This window comes from Solenopsis invicta, chromosome 4, assembly GCF_016802725.1.
Source record: "Solenopsis invicta isolate M01_SB chromosome 4, UNIL_Sinv_3.0, whole genome shotgun sequence".
Classification (NCBI taxonomy): domain Eukaryota; kingdom Metazoa; phylum Arthropoda; class Insecta; order Hymenoptera; family Formicidae; genus Solenopsis; species Solenopsis invicta.
The window spans coordinates 8,868,966-8,883,761 of NC_052667.1; the positions used below are offsets into that span (position 1 = coordinate 8,868,966).

The window sequence follows — 14,796 nt, forward strand, 5'->3', positions numbered from 1 at the left end:
TACTTTATATATTTTAAACTTATTCGTCAATATGTAATCTGCATTAAATAAAATAAAGTAACGTATCATCTTCGAGAAAAACTATCATTAAAGTTGAAACTTTTAAAAATCCTGGACTATTTGTTCATGACGATTTTATTACAAAGTTTGAAATTGATTGAAACTTTTTAGTTGAAAAATATTGATGCCATAATTTTTATAATGTATTCCAAGTGTAAGTATTAATTTATTATAAATTATTAATTCAATTAATATATTAAATATATTTTGACTTTATGTTCTTAAAATAATTGTCATTTTATTATATTCAAAATAATGCAGTACATATATATATTTTACTTTAAATATAACCAAGTGATTAGTATAATAAATAAACGTAATTAAGAAACGTAAGATTTTTATATTTAAAATAGCAATGCATAGACAATACAAGAAATTAACATTACAGAAATATAACTGAAAAGAAACTACTTGTTACTTCCTAAGTAATTATAACGTGTTGCTTTTCAAAGTTGATAACTTGTAACGGTAACTAGTTATTTTTTAAGATAAAAGAACTACAATTATAATTAGTTACTTTTACAAAATAACTATCCTAATTCCGAATTGTAGTAAGAATAACTATAAAAATGGACCTCCCAATCACAATTATTTTATCATACAATTATAGTCACAAATATCAAACAATTTTCTATCAGTATAGCATTTTATGTCTTTCATGCAAATAACGTTTCCACCGATTTGTGATGTCAATTTAAAGTGATATCGGCTAGGAATATATTGTCGGATTTGGACGACACGTTTCATTGCAAATGTTATTTAATCAAATCTTATCGCAAATAAGGGCACGTTGTTGAAAAGACAAGATATTGAATTTATCTCGGACAAATTCGATCCACTTAATGTCAACGAGCATCCGTTCAGAAGTTAAAGGACCTTGCGTGGTCCATAAGGATTTACATTCCCGAAGCATCCCCGATGTTGAACGTCGTCCCGATATACATAGTTGACGTAGATCGTTCTCCCGTTGCGAACGACGTCATGACGTTAACTTAATACGTCACCCGCAGCAACATCCGCCAAGTAAACGGCTGGCGGCTCTCATCTCCGTGTAACGGAATATTCTTTCTGACGGAAATGTTGGACGCATAAAGCATATTTCCGGCAATTGCTCCCGAAGTACAGGATAACGCGCAATGATTTTCATACTTTGCTACATTAGCACTCTCTTCTGGTGAGACAGAAAGATTTCATAACTAAATACAATGACACAATTTACTCGAGAGTCAGGGATTTTTACATTTTTTCAGACAAACGCTATACAATAAAAAACTTTCTGTTAAATTTAACACATTTCACATATTTCGAATGGTCCATCTAAATTCTTATGTTAGTTTCGCACAAGATGAATATGCTGAACATAAATAATATGTGAAGGATTCACGAAAAGGTGTAACGCTTTGACGCAATTTGAAAATAAATTGTGCAAACGCGTTTCTTCAGTAAAATTAATTAACATTAAAATTAACATTTGTAACATATTGACTTGTACATTTTAGGTATTCATTTATTTTAGAATTCTTCTTATTAAAATTACATTATTTTTGTGTTATTTGTTTATTTACTCATAAATTGTGTTATTTCGCTGCTAAGAAATGTTAAATACTAATTTAACGCAAAATATTCGAGTAGTACACATTATGTTAAATTATTAACACTTGGGTATATTCAAAAATAAATAGAGGTATCGAAATTTTAATAAAAATATAAATATTCTTTTTACTATATATTCCAATATAAATAGATGACTTAGAAAATAAAAATTTAATAAAATAAAATCACGAAAGGAATACGGTATTTTAGTAATTTTACTAACACTATCGTGTTAGGTACGCAGTAAATTCCATGCTCTTTCATCATCGTAAAAACTATCTTATCTCATGCAGATGATAAATCTCAGCGAGATTTTTAAATTTTGGCGAGAGTTATCTCAAGGTCGCGAGGAGCATTTCCGTGCTGCTCCATCGATCGTTTTCCCGGGAGCCAAATGCATTTCTGAATGCATCCTGCAACCTCTCGTTCACGCAATCTCCAACACTACGTCCCTCTCTTGTACCCGCCGTCCGTATACACGTGAAAATACATAAGCAATTCTGCAATCGCGACGCTTCCGGTCGAACGAGCAGTAAATCGGCCGATTCGATTTCGCAGCTATTTCATTAGATGATGCGTAAATGTACAATTTATTTTCCCCCTTTTTACTTTTCTTCTCTTCCATTGACGAATATATTTGATTCTCATAAAATATTACGTTCGCCAATGATTCATTTAGCAATAAGAGAATATAGGAAAAAGTTGAACTTACGTCTACACGTAATTATAGCTGAGATATACATGCGATTAATTCTGAGGCATTCATATTCTTTTTCATTAATTGACACTGTGGAAAGAATTTTATATATAACAAAGTTTATCTCGAAAATTATGGTTGTCGTATCATATATTATTATAAAAGGAAATTTTGTTTTAAATTGTAAAAGTTTTGCCTTACACTATTTTACAATATTTTATGATAACTTTTATTAAGCAGTTTATAAAACGTCTTTTACATATTTCGAAAATTCCTATTCGTTATTTACAACATTTGATAGGTTGCCAAGAGTTATTCCAAGCTTATCACACATGGTAAAATTTGTATCGAATTTTGTGGTAAAATATAACGAAAAATTCTCTCCATGTACTATGGGTGAAAATTCAGCAATATTAGAAAGAGAATCTTTTACACTTCTTTTTTACTTTATAGTTTGCAAGGTTTTAGAATAACTAAATTATTTTATAAAGAAAATTTGATTAAATTTTATTTTAAGATATTCAAATGTTAATAATAAAAGCAGTACTAAACTAGAACTTATTGTGAGTGAAAATTCACCCAATAGCATGGTAGAGTTAATTCTTCGTGATCATTCGGAGACCACTGAATTTCAAAAAAAGAGTTTGAGCTCTAATGTATTTAACCTTCAATTGGTCAAGTGTGGCCTGCAGAACTATACCCGCGGGGTTTCGTTCCCCAAGTTTGGTAAAAACTTTTAACTAAAAAAATTTTTTTACAGTTTGTTTTTTTGTCTGGTGTAATAATTAATCATTTTGCGGCTGAAAGATAATCATTAATTACAAATAGCAAGAAACAGAAAATAAAGTTTGTAGGGTTTTAACAAAAATATTTTCTTCTATTTTTTGACATATACTTCAGGATATTTTTGCGAAATAGTGTGCGGAGGAGTACATTTGTACCTCGTCACTGTAGTTATGGGTTAAATTTAATTTTTCTATTGTTTATATATTATTTTGTTATATAGTAATAGTATAATAATAATCATATTTCTGTAGTAAATAATTACTTTTTCATACAATTCTTTGATGCAACTTTTATTTTATTTTTTTTTTATACTAAATATTTTTGGAACGCGAACTGTTGCTTTATTTTTTTCTGAAAGTGCTACATATGTATAGTCATAAATTTTTATTAAAAAAATTTTTTTAAGTTATAATTTTTTTAGTAAAAAAAAATATTTATTTTTCAAATATTTTTACTTTAGTGATTTTTCAAACTATGTTGTAGGTACTATTTAAACACTTTACAAAGTTTTTATATTTTTATGTTCTACAATGTTTAAAGAAATTTTCTGCAACATTTTAGTAATTTTTTTTTTTTTTAATGGAAACTGTAAATGCGACAACCATTAAATGCACTAGGATCATATTGCCTCTGGTGCAACTATTACAAAATTTTCAAGAGGTGTGACCGCGAAGGGTTAATCTAACACAAAAAGTTATTTCTATATTTACATTTTGATAAGAATGATATACAGAGGATCTTACATATAAAGGGATTTATAATTCCTAATTCAGGATCATCTAAACTAAGCTTTGTGGGGAATTAACCGAGAAGCAGTGATCCAACGTGCGGTATTATTATTGCGGATATTAAATAGGTATGCGTTAATCTGGGATTAACAATCTTGGGTCGAAGTCATTTGGAACTCCCGTATCGCGCGCGAATGAGGAGCCAACGCGCAGATCCACAAGTACGCGCGTATAAGCGCGGGCGTACAAGGCGCACGGTAATTTACGGTAATGTTTCAATCTCTGTACCTACACGGACTCGTTAATTGGACGGAATAATTGATACGATAATGCGCCGCTCGACGATTAGTCTACGGAAAAGCAGATTTCCGCCAAGTTCCCAGGAAGTTCGAGAACATTTCAGCGAAGATTTCTATCGCGCCGGCGAACCCCGAGCTTTTCTCCACCGCGAGATTATCCGCGATTTTCGATCATTTATTAATCAATTTTATCGATGGCAGCGAGAAATTATATTAATCATAATGGTAGAGTAGACGCTTAATTAATTGGGGCTTTACTTTAACATTTCGTTATAAAAAAATTATTACTTTCGCCCGCCTATTTTATTTCCCCATTCTATTATTTCGATTTTAATTACCTTTTTCGACTACGCCCGTTTCATCCGCGTTGAGAGGGGAGATAAAATTTGCAAGTACATTGCTCGCGTCGTAATTATTAAAGCGGTTATTAAGTGGCGCAGTTGTTTTTAATAACATTTCATAAAATTAAAAATTGTTTATGAAATCAACTCTGATAAAATCCTTCTTCCTCAGCAATTTTATTTCATTTGGCTTTCTGCATAACCTATGCCCACGTATCACAACGTTATGCGTGACATAAAGTTGGATTTTCCACTCGATGCATGGCTTGACTTTGATTTAAATAAAGCTGGAAAAGTTTCGAAGACAGCGCGAAAGAAGTAGTTCGATAAAAATACCGTCCGGAGTTTATCGGGTCAATTTATCATATATCGCACATTTCGCTTCACTCGCGTAGATTTCGATAAAAACTAAATAAAATCAATTTCCCCTGAATGGAAATTTGATGGCGAGCTATTTTTAAATATAGACCAAGTGCCCGTAGCAATTGACACGAATTGTACGGTAAGTTAGTACTCGCGATAATAATAATGTTCGACGGCAATATAGCAGCGATGCATGGATGACGTTAGATGACAAACGTGCGTCAGGTGTCACACAACGCGTGATATCGTATATTGCAATGGGGACTGTGTCAGATAGTGACGAGTTGCTTGGATTTATGGGACTTGGTCGAATGACAGGCATCTCATAGAGATGGTTTATCGATAGCATTAAACCTATTGCGACACACGATGACGTTGCCGCTGCAAAAATGCGATAAAAATTGGAGACACGATGTCTGTATATCGGCTGATTTGGTTTTGGTTTCAGTAAAATTCTTGGGTGAAAACAAAAGAAAACGGAGAAGGGTTGCCGAAGCATCGTCAAAAGTATAAAAAGTTCGGAGATCGATCGATTATAACGTTTGAGTATCTTTGTAAAATTTGAGCACAATTCTCCCATTAGACATTTATTTATTTTTTTACTCTTGCTTTTTGTGAAAAATTACGTTTGTAACATTTATTTGCAAATTTGATGAGACAATAGCATTAAAAATTTTTTACGTGTAAAACTTTAATAAAAATTTGCTTGAATGTCTATTTACTATTTTAAAAGTTGTTTACCTTAAATCAAAATATTGTTATTTTCGCTATATAAATCACTATAAGCTAAATTATTCTTTGCAGTTGGTTTCAACACCAAATTTACAGTTGATTATAAAAAACAAAAGTATGTGACACTTAAAAAGCCTACAGTTTTTAAATTTTTATAACTTTTAGCTGGTATTGCAGAGTCAAAACATCCTTAAATATTTTTTTCCAAAATTGATACATTATGGATAGTATTTTTATACGATAGAAAAAGAAAAAAAAAGACAAGTATAAAAAAAGAGAAACAGAGGATTTTTTTATTAAATAAAAAATGCGATAGATTTAATGGGTATAATTTTATTTCAGTTGTTGACAGCCGGGCAGGGTCTTAATGATGACTTATGGCATACACTAAGGTTCTCCAGACGACTCAATTCTCTCAAGTTGCAGATCGACAGTGACACGGCAATACGAGGTACGTATAAACATCTGAAATGATATATCGTTTATGTGCGACGGAAATATATATTCCAGAGAAACGTATACTTTATTAAAGCCAACAAATTACATCGCTGCATACATAATGCGTACGTTCGTGGAACGAGATTTCAAAACTCATAAAGTGGTTTATTGATGCGGTATATGTATGTTTTGTAGAGTGTTAAAATTATGGTAATATCGAGAAATGAACGATTCTGAGCAAGATAAATTGAAAATTTCAAATAAATTTTCTTCGCATGAGACTTTATTTTCGACAACTGGAAAATTAATAGCGTCTGCTTCCCTCACAATTTGAATTTATTTTTAGATATTTTAAAGTTAAAAAACTTTTGTAACGAATCACTAAACACATTTGTGATAGCATACAATTTTAATTTTTTTTTTTTTGGCTTACAAATATTTGAAAGTTTTCAAAACGAAGTATACGTATCGTCTATAGCTTCGTCGTTGGAATTAATTCACGAGATAGTCAAATATAAAATGTGACAAAATGGATTTTAGAAATTGAAAGGAAAAGTCTATTAATTTAGACACGAACTACATTATTATGGCAATAGGATGCTGCGTAAAGTGCAGCAAATTGTATGTCGATACCAGATGCAAAACAGTTGATTGGTTTCGTGCTGCAGCGGTGCAAGTGGCGTTTTCGATCGAGAAGTGTGAGGAATAGCGAGAAAGAAAAGACGATTCTATTTTAAAATATTGAAAAGAAGAAAAAGAGAGAAACGGAAAATGTCAAAAGTGTGCACATCAGAATTTTCAATTGTGCATAGAAAATATTTCTACGTTAGGTTGAAAAGAAATATTTAAACTTTGATTTTTTATTTAATATCGATTGATTTTTCATTTTTATGGCAAATTATATTTTAAGTGGTGCATTGTTTAATAGATATTGAGAATAACGATTAATTGTAATTTTAATGTGTTCATTAAAATGGAATTAGAAATAGAATTTTGCAAAGTAGAGAAAAGGGAGGTAAAATGGCGACCTTGAAATTTGTCTGCTTTTTATCATTTCCTAATCTATATTTTTCGGGTTCCCGGTAAAACCTTGTTTACTATCTATAAAAATTAAAAACTGTTACATAAATTAGAATATTTAAAAAATTTAGATTTTTTAACCCTCCATTGCTCTCATATGAGATGAACGTTAGACTAATTTTTATAATTATTCTGAAACTTTCTGACTTTTCACTTACAAACTTCCAACATAATTATTTTCTCAATTTCGTTAGTCAAATTTTTTAAAGACTTTGAAAGCATTAACGTATGGTACATCTGAACACGATGCTCATGATGAAGGCAAATACCTACGTACACACAACGTAGATCGACGCGATTTGCGTCGTTATCTAACCTTACTAATTTTATATGAGAGAGCAATCGAACGTTTCCTCCTGCTTTTACAAGACTGCTGATGCAACGCAGACTTTTACTGTTTTCATTTCTTTTTTCTCTTTACGATCATCTCCAAGTGATTTAAGAAAACTGTAGGCAAGGCGCAGCGCACGTACGAGAGCACTAACGTTCGTTTGACAAACGAAAACAATGGAGGATTAAGAACAAATGAATTTCATCATTTTACTGCCATATGCAGATAAGGGATGGACAATCGTAAAGTTAAAAATATACTTCTTATGAATAAAACAAATTTATTATAATAAACTCATATTAAGTATTTTGATTTTACGAGATAATTAAAAGAAAATGTAAATGGAATCAAAGATACCCGATAAAAAAACTTTTTCGTATATAATTATATATAGTTATGTATAATTATATATCAAATATGCCCATATATATTGAAATATATATAATAATATATAACTAGGTGTATATAATTATGCATAATTGTTATACATAATTATATACAGTTATATACAATTGTACATAATTATGTGTAATTATTATGTATAATTACATATAATTTTATATATAAAATTAAATCATGCATAATTATATATATTTTAATATATATAGACATATTTGATACATAATTATGTATAACTATATGTAATAATATATAACTATATAAAATTTTTTATTTATGATTTATAAAATTAATTTATTAAAATTATATTAAATTGCGATTAAATTGCGTATAAGCATAATACTGTTAAAACCAGAAAAACTAATGCACAAATAATGTCTCATCAAAGAAAATAAAAATATTTACAATAATTATGTCATTCCATATTACAAATACTAAAAGGTTACGAATAGGTACAATCTAAATACATTTCTTTTTATATCCATTTTTGTGGATAGATTAAAGTTAAACTATCAGAGATAATTTATTATCTGTGACCTTTAATAAACGAAACATCGGCTCGTCATTTGTTATTAATTTAGAAAAATTAACAATTTTTCATCTTACTCAAGTCGGTATCTTACTCCCTTCCTCTTTTATCCTAATCGCTAACACAAGGACGACGGATAAATCGATTTAAGTAATGCTCTTACATGAATGTTCAATGTATGGATGGTACCAGTCTTGCTTTTACGGTAATCAATAGATTGTTTTCTCGAGCTAAAGCTTTTACACTTTTAAAATCGCCTCATAATTAAACGTGAATTAGTAATGTGCATAAAAACAAATTATACTTTGGAAAAATGTAGAATTGCCGTATTAATTTTCCGTACGGTATTTCGATCCTTTAAGGAACATTTCCCGACTCAAAGACAATAAGTTGTAAGCATAAAATAAAGCTGATACTTTTTATTTGTACAAAGAATATTAAAGAATTCCTCTATTCCTCGAACTGATTTTACTTTTACAAGTAAGATTATAGCGAATACAGTGAAGGTAAAAAAACTTTTATGGTCGAATTATTGATACGCTATCGGGATAGTGTAATGGCTTTTGCTTTAAAGTACAAAACAAATGGCCGTTTTATTATAAAATCAAAAGGCTATTCATTCGAGATTGCTCTCTTATGCTTCATGCTTTTATTTTGCCATTATTTTTTACTTCATGCTTTTACCACACAGGATATATGCTTTTTCTCTGTCTCTCCCTCTCTCTCTCTCTCTCTCTCTCTCTTTCTCTCATATCACGCTTTTACTTCAAAATAATTACTTCCTTTTCCATCTTTTTGCAAAGTGCATTTGCTTTTTTCCACATTCAAGTAAAATAAAAATCTACAATATACGTAAATATCTACTTCAGGTATTAAAATACTTGATATATACTTCAATTTATATAATTGCTTAATTTTTAAAATTAATTTTGAGATCCTAAAGAAGCAGTCTTATTTCAAAGCCGATCAACAATAAGTTTTAAAGCTTCAGTTAAAATTAAATTTTAATAAGCAATACAAAAACCATTCTTTAAGAATCCGTCTTTGCAAATTGTAGTCTTCAATTGTTTTCAATTATTTATAATGAGAAGATTAAAGTTACTTTATTTGTAAAAAAAAAAAAAATTTAATTTAAAATTAAAGGTAAGTGCATTTAGCGTGAGATATTTCATGAAATTCAATTTTACATAAGATAATGGTGAAGTCAACATGTTTGAAAAAAGGTTATTACACGGGAACACAGTAATTTCTTTTTCGGTGCGTGATAAATCTTTCATTGTGCGTTGCAAGTTTCGAAAGAAGGGAGGTTTCCTTATCATGACATTTCGAGGCGAGGAGCACTTTGCACGTCGCATCGATTGCACCGACTCGAAGGATCCTTATGCATCGTATGCATGCACACGTTTGAACTTCTCGCCACAAGGCGAGAGCCCACGTAAGGGAGCAATATCGTATTTCGAAATCCCTATTTAGCATAAATATATGGCGGCGAAAGTCGCGGAGCGAGAAAAAAGTCGCGGAGAAATATACATGTAGAGATATAAGGACACACGGTGATACTATGGAAAACTTAAGTCGACAGATGTGTGGGAAGGATTGCGTTTAACACGTTTCAGAATACGATGCTTTTGCAAGCGCGATCAGTCGCACGATATACCCAGTTGACAATATTGTGATATATGCTGTGCTGCGTTTGGATCATCTAGATAAAAAAAAGATAAATTACATGTAAACGTATCTCAGATAAAGATAATTTAATTTAAAATTTATTTGGATAAAAGGTAAAATTATATATCGTTAATTATCTAGATAATTCTTAATTTTCTTAATTATCTAAATAATTAAGATTATGTCATTGTTGTGTGTGAGAAAAATTTAGGATATTAAAAAAATGTCTTTATATTTTTATGTATATATATATAATATAAATCTTTATTTTTTTTAAAGAATTCTCCAAATAATTCAATTTGACAAAATTCTTCTTTTTATTTGGAACAATACGCAAATAAAAATCAAAATTGGAAAATATACAACTCACCTACATTATAATGTCTGACAAAATCGTCTTTGTAAATGTTTTTGAATTACTGTAATTTTGAGGCAATCTTTACATTGCGCTATTTTCTAATTTGTGTAATCTCTTGTTATCACTTCAAAAAATTTTCCTGTTAAGAAGAAAATACCATTATCAAAATACCATTTATCCTAATTAGGATAAATGGTAATTTAGAGATTTGAGCTAATTTTATATTTATTATTGTACATACATTAACGTAAATAATTTAAAACAAACGTTTCTTTTACCTAGGATAGAGCTAAAGATAATATGTGTACATTTTAACAATCTAGGTAAAACGACTTCTTCGTGTAGATAATTATCTAAATAATTTTGATATAGATAATGACAAACACTGATTATATACGGCAAATTTAAAGAAAGTAAAAAAATTTAGAAGATTAATTATTGCACGCGCCTTCGAAATGTGTTCTATTCAACATTACCAGTTGCTTTGCGATAAATATCACCATATGCCTCAGTTGCCGAAGTGGCTACGGCTGTTTTCCAATAAGATACATAGACGACACAGTGTAACATTAAATCTGTTTTTTTTTTTAGCTAAACTGATTGCACTAGTTCAGAGTTTATTTTTCTTCTTTAAACGTAAAAAGAAAAAAGATAAACTGTGGACTAGTGCAGCCAGTTTAGCTAAAAAGAACGGGCTTACTGTCTAACATGTTCCAACTGTGACACAGTGTTACACTACTCGGCAGTGATAAAAAGTTAAGTATCGAACATATAAAATATGTTAGTGTCATCAACTTTTTAAAATACTTTATATTTAACATGTGGTAATTACATTCATTTATAATGAAGGTAATCTGAGTATAGAGCAAAATTATTGTTCAGTCATTAATGTACCAGAAATCGAGTCTAGTGTTCTAATTGTTTTCAACAAAAACTTTATACAACGGAACATAGTGTAACGTCAATGTGTTTTCGTAGCTCAGGAAAATAGTCACTTAAGACACTCGCTCTGAAGAATCGCGAATTTCGATTCCTGGCTGACGTTATTTTTAGCAACAAATTCTTTATAGTACTTGAAGAGAGGAAACAGATGCTTGTTATAGTTATTATTATTATTAAATTTTCTTTTAACATGTTTATAAAATATTGCATCTGAATTGACAACAAGGTCGGTCTTCATTGCTTACGATATGGAAGCAAAAGAAATATAAACTAAGTACAGCAACTTTGTAACAATTTTATAACAACGATTGTAGTAAAAAGTGTATGACTGGCAATATTTTGGCAAAATTGCAGCTACTTTACCCACTATTAGAATAAAAAGTATTATTTCGGCAACATGCAAACAAAAAGTTAATTCGGCAAATAATTGTACCATTATCATGACCACATGACGGCAATAGTTGCTAGCAAATGGATTGCACAAATTGCTTTGTTTTTGCAAGAAAAGTTATCTAAGTTGATTATCAATTTAATATCGTGATACCATATTACTATTATTGTTCAACTTATAACTGCATTTCAAGACAGAAAATTCATTTGGCGCGCAGTTTAATGAAAAGATGTATAAAATCACACGAGAAATATCAGCACCAAGATCTAGTTATGACTAAATAAGGCTTATCTTTAATTAAATAGTTGTAATCTCTTACAATTTGATTGTAATTCAAATAAGAATAAGAAATTGATGATAAGAAATGTGTTTTCGATGCATCGGTGTGTAATTTTATGGTATTTGTTTACAAAAATATAACATAATCACAGTAAATACTTCCATTTTTTAATAAAATTACGTTATATACAGTGCTGCTAAAAACAATGACGAATACAATAACATAGAGAAGAAGAGGATGTTATGGTCGACAATATGGCTACTCTTATTATCTCTGTTATTAGATAACGTATTCTAATAATTGCTTATGGAATTATTTGTTTAGTAGCCTGCCGTTTTTTAATGATCCTAATATGCCAATATATAATATCTGACAATTGTTATAAGTCATTTTTACTTTTGAGCACTTCTAAACTTTTTCAAGGTACGCCTTTGATCTTTAATTACACATATTTCCTCCTTATTCTTAAACTTGAATGTATTATCACACAAACGTATATATATATATGGTCAAATAATTTTTGATATTTGATTTTTTATTCGGTTGTACACATTTCGAGTTATACAAAGTTAAAGCAATAACATGGAATTTTGTTAATATGATTTTTTAAGCAAACTTTTTATATCAAAATATTTTTTCCATAAATTGATTTTCATTGTAAAAGGCGCTGTTCAGAAACATTAGAGACATTTTATGTTTATTGTTTAATGTTAAACAAAGATAAAATGATATTTTTAATGAAATTTCTAATGGTATTTCTAAAGTTTCTGAACGCAGGAAAATTCAAAATCAGGAAAATTCTAAATAATGGAAAATTAAAAATATATAATTTTGTAAGTAGGTACTGTGTTTCTTTTAAACTAAACTAATTTTTTAAAATTATTTTTATGGATAGCCATATTACAATCACTTTTTTTCTTCCACCGATTATGGGGCGCATTAGATTTTTATAAATCATGTCCTGAATAATAAATATTTCATTGCTTTGAGTCCAGAATCTGTCAAACAACACTTTGACGAATGTAATCGTTCAAATTTTAATAGAAAATATTAATTATAAACAAAGTTATTTGATAAAATAAAAATGCGTGTCATATTACCTTCTTCTACTAATATTTTTTCATTTTTTGAATTACAACATTTTTATTAAATTACAACTAAATTAACATGATGAAAGTCATCTTGGTAAGATGATAAAATTAATGCTTTTGGAATATTTTAACATATTTTAAATTTTTTTAGATGATGAACAAGAGTGAATCTGAAAAAAAAAAATAGATCAATATTGTTACGTTCTCACAGAAATCAGGAAAAATCGGCAACTTAAGATCGCCTCCCTTTTACATAATAAATGATTTTGCTGTGACTGACACGGCCCTTCTAATCTTGTGTTTTAATTTTGTCAATGCAATTTAACTTATTATTGTTTATAAATGGTTCTGTTTTATAAAATATTATATATCTATTTAATTTTACAATAGCGTTGTTCGTTATTTTCTTCAATATTTATCAGCAATTTGGAATGCAGAATAATTTTTTAATCTTCATCACGTTTACAGAGTATTCTTCGAAAAATATCTTAACTTAACTGTCGACGCCGTAAAAAAATCATATCAGATTCTCCAGCGTATCTTTAATCACCATAATAGATTCTCTTATAAAAGAATTAAAAAAAAAAATTACAACCGGACATTCATTCGGAAAGATAAGCAAACAACGATAGACGTGAATGCCGATCTTAATTATCTCGTGGCAAAGTTATGTCGTCCTCGAAATTGGAAAACAGAAATATTCTCGGGGTGGACCCGAGTAATACGTGTGTATAGTCGGTGAGACAGCGTGGAGTATTAGAAGAATAAAGAAAGGAGAAAGAGAGAAAGAGACCGAGGGAGAGGGAAAGAGGGTAAGGATTAACTGTACCGTACGACCAAATTGCCCCGGGCGTATAAATACAGGCGCACACGAGGCGAGGGTAGAGTCGCCATGGAGAATTCCCGTCCGATAATCAATTTCCACATCGAGATTTATCAGTCGGCGGATTCACCGCGACGGAATCATTCGGTCTACCAAGATTTATGCGAGCGTCGTACGACGCGGCCGTGGCCTCTCGCGCACAGGAACGACGCGCGCTCTCGCGCGGAAAATAATTTTCCGCCTTCTCTCGATCATCGCCCGCCGCCGCCGCCGTGCGATCGCTCGTCCGTGCCCGATATTAGTGTTGTTATTTGTCGGACCGACGAGTCGGGGAAATTGGCACGGCGAGCATTTCGGAGCTAAATCGTCCCGTCGTTTTCGGCTATAGCTGTTGGCGGTGATCGAATGAGTCGTTGAGTGTGACAGTTTTACAAATCCTTCGCTCGTTTCGGAAAATGCAGGAAGATTCGCGCAAATTGTTTACGTAAAAATCCTCTTTATAAAGAACAGCTCTCTCGTAATTTTGTAAATACATTTACGAGGCTGTTGTACGCCATTTGAAGATTCAAGAAATTTTAAAACACCTAGAAAGGATTTATAGTTATTTTTTAATTGTTTGCAACAAATTAGTACGTAACGCTTTAAATAGATTATTCTACATTTCTTTTATACTTAAAATTAATACAAACATTTTCCTTCATACGTGCAAATTTCAACGTGAAGTTTACATCTCGTAAGTATTTTTTGAAAATATTTTTACATGCAAAAGACATCCTCGAATGGCTCGTCAAGCTACGAGACGAGTAATAGCGTCAGTATGGTCGCTCCATGGATTTGAATAATTAATGAAAATAGCCGAGAAAGTTT

General features: G+C 30.5%; 1 protein-coding gene across 6 annotated transcripts in view; it reads left to right on the forward strand.

Moving 5' to 3' along the window:
• LOC105196291 (neurexin-3) overlaps window positions 1-14,796 on the forward strand; it is a 502,597-nt gene that overhangs the window by 417,741 nt on the left and 70,060 nt on the right. For all 6 annotated transcript variants that reach the window (XM_039447938.1, XM_026137070.2, XM_026137067.2 and 3 more), the window contains one exon: window positions 5,942-6,050. In XM_039447938.1, the coding sequence (XP_039303872.1) occupies window positions 5,942-6,050 (109 nt within the window). The remainder of the gene's footprint in view (window positions 1-5,941; window positions 6,051-14,796) is intronic.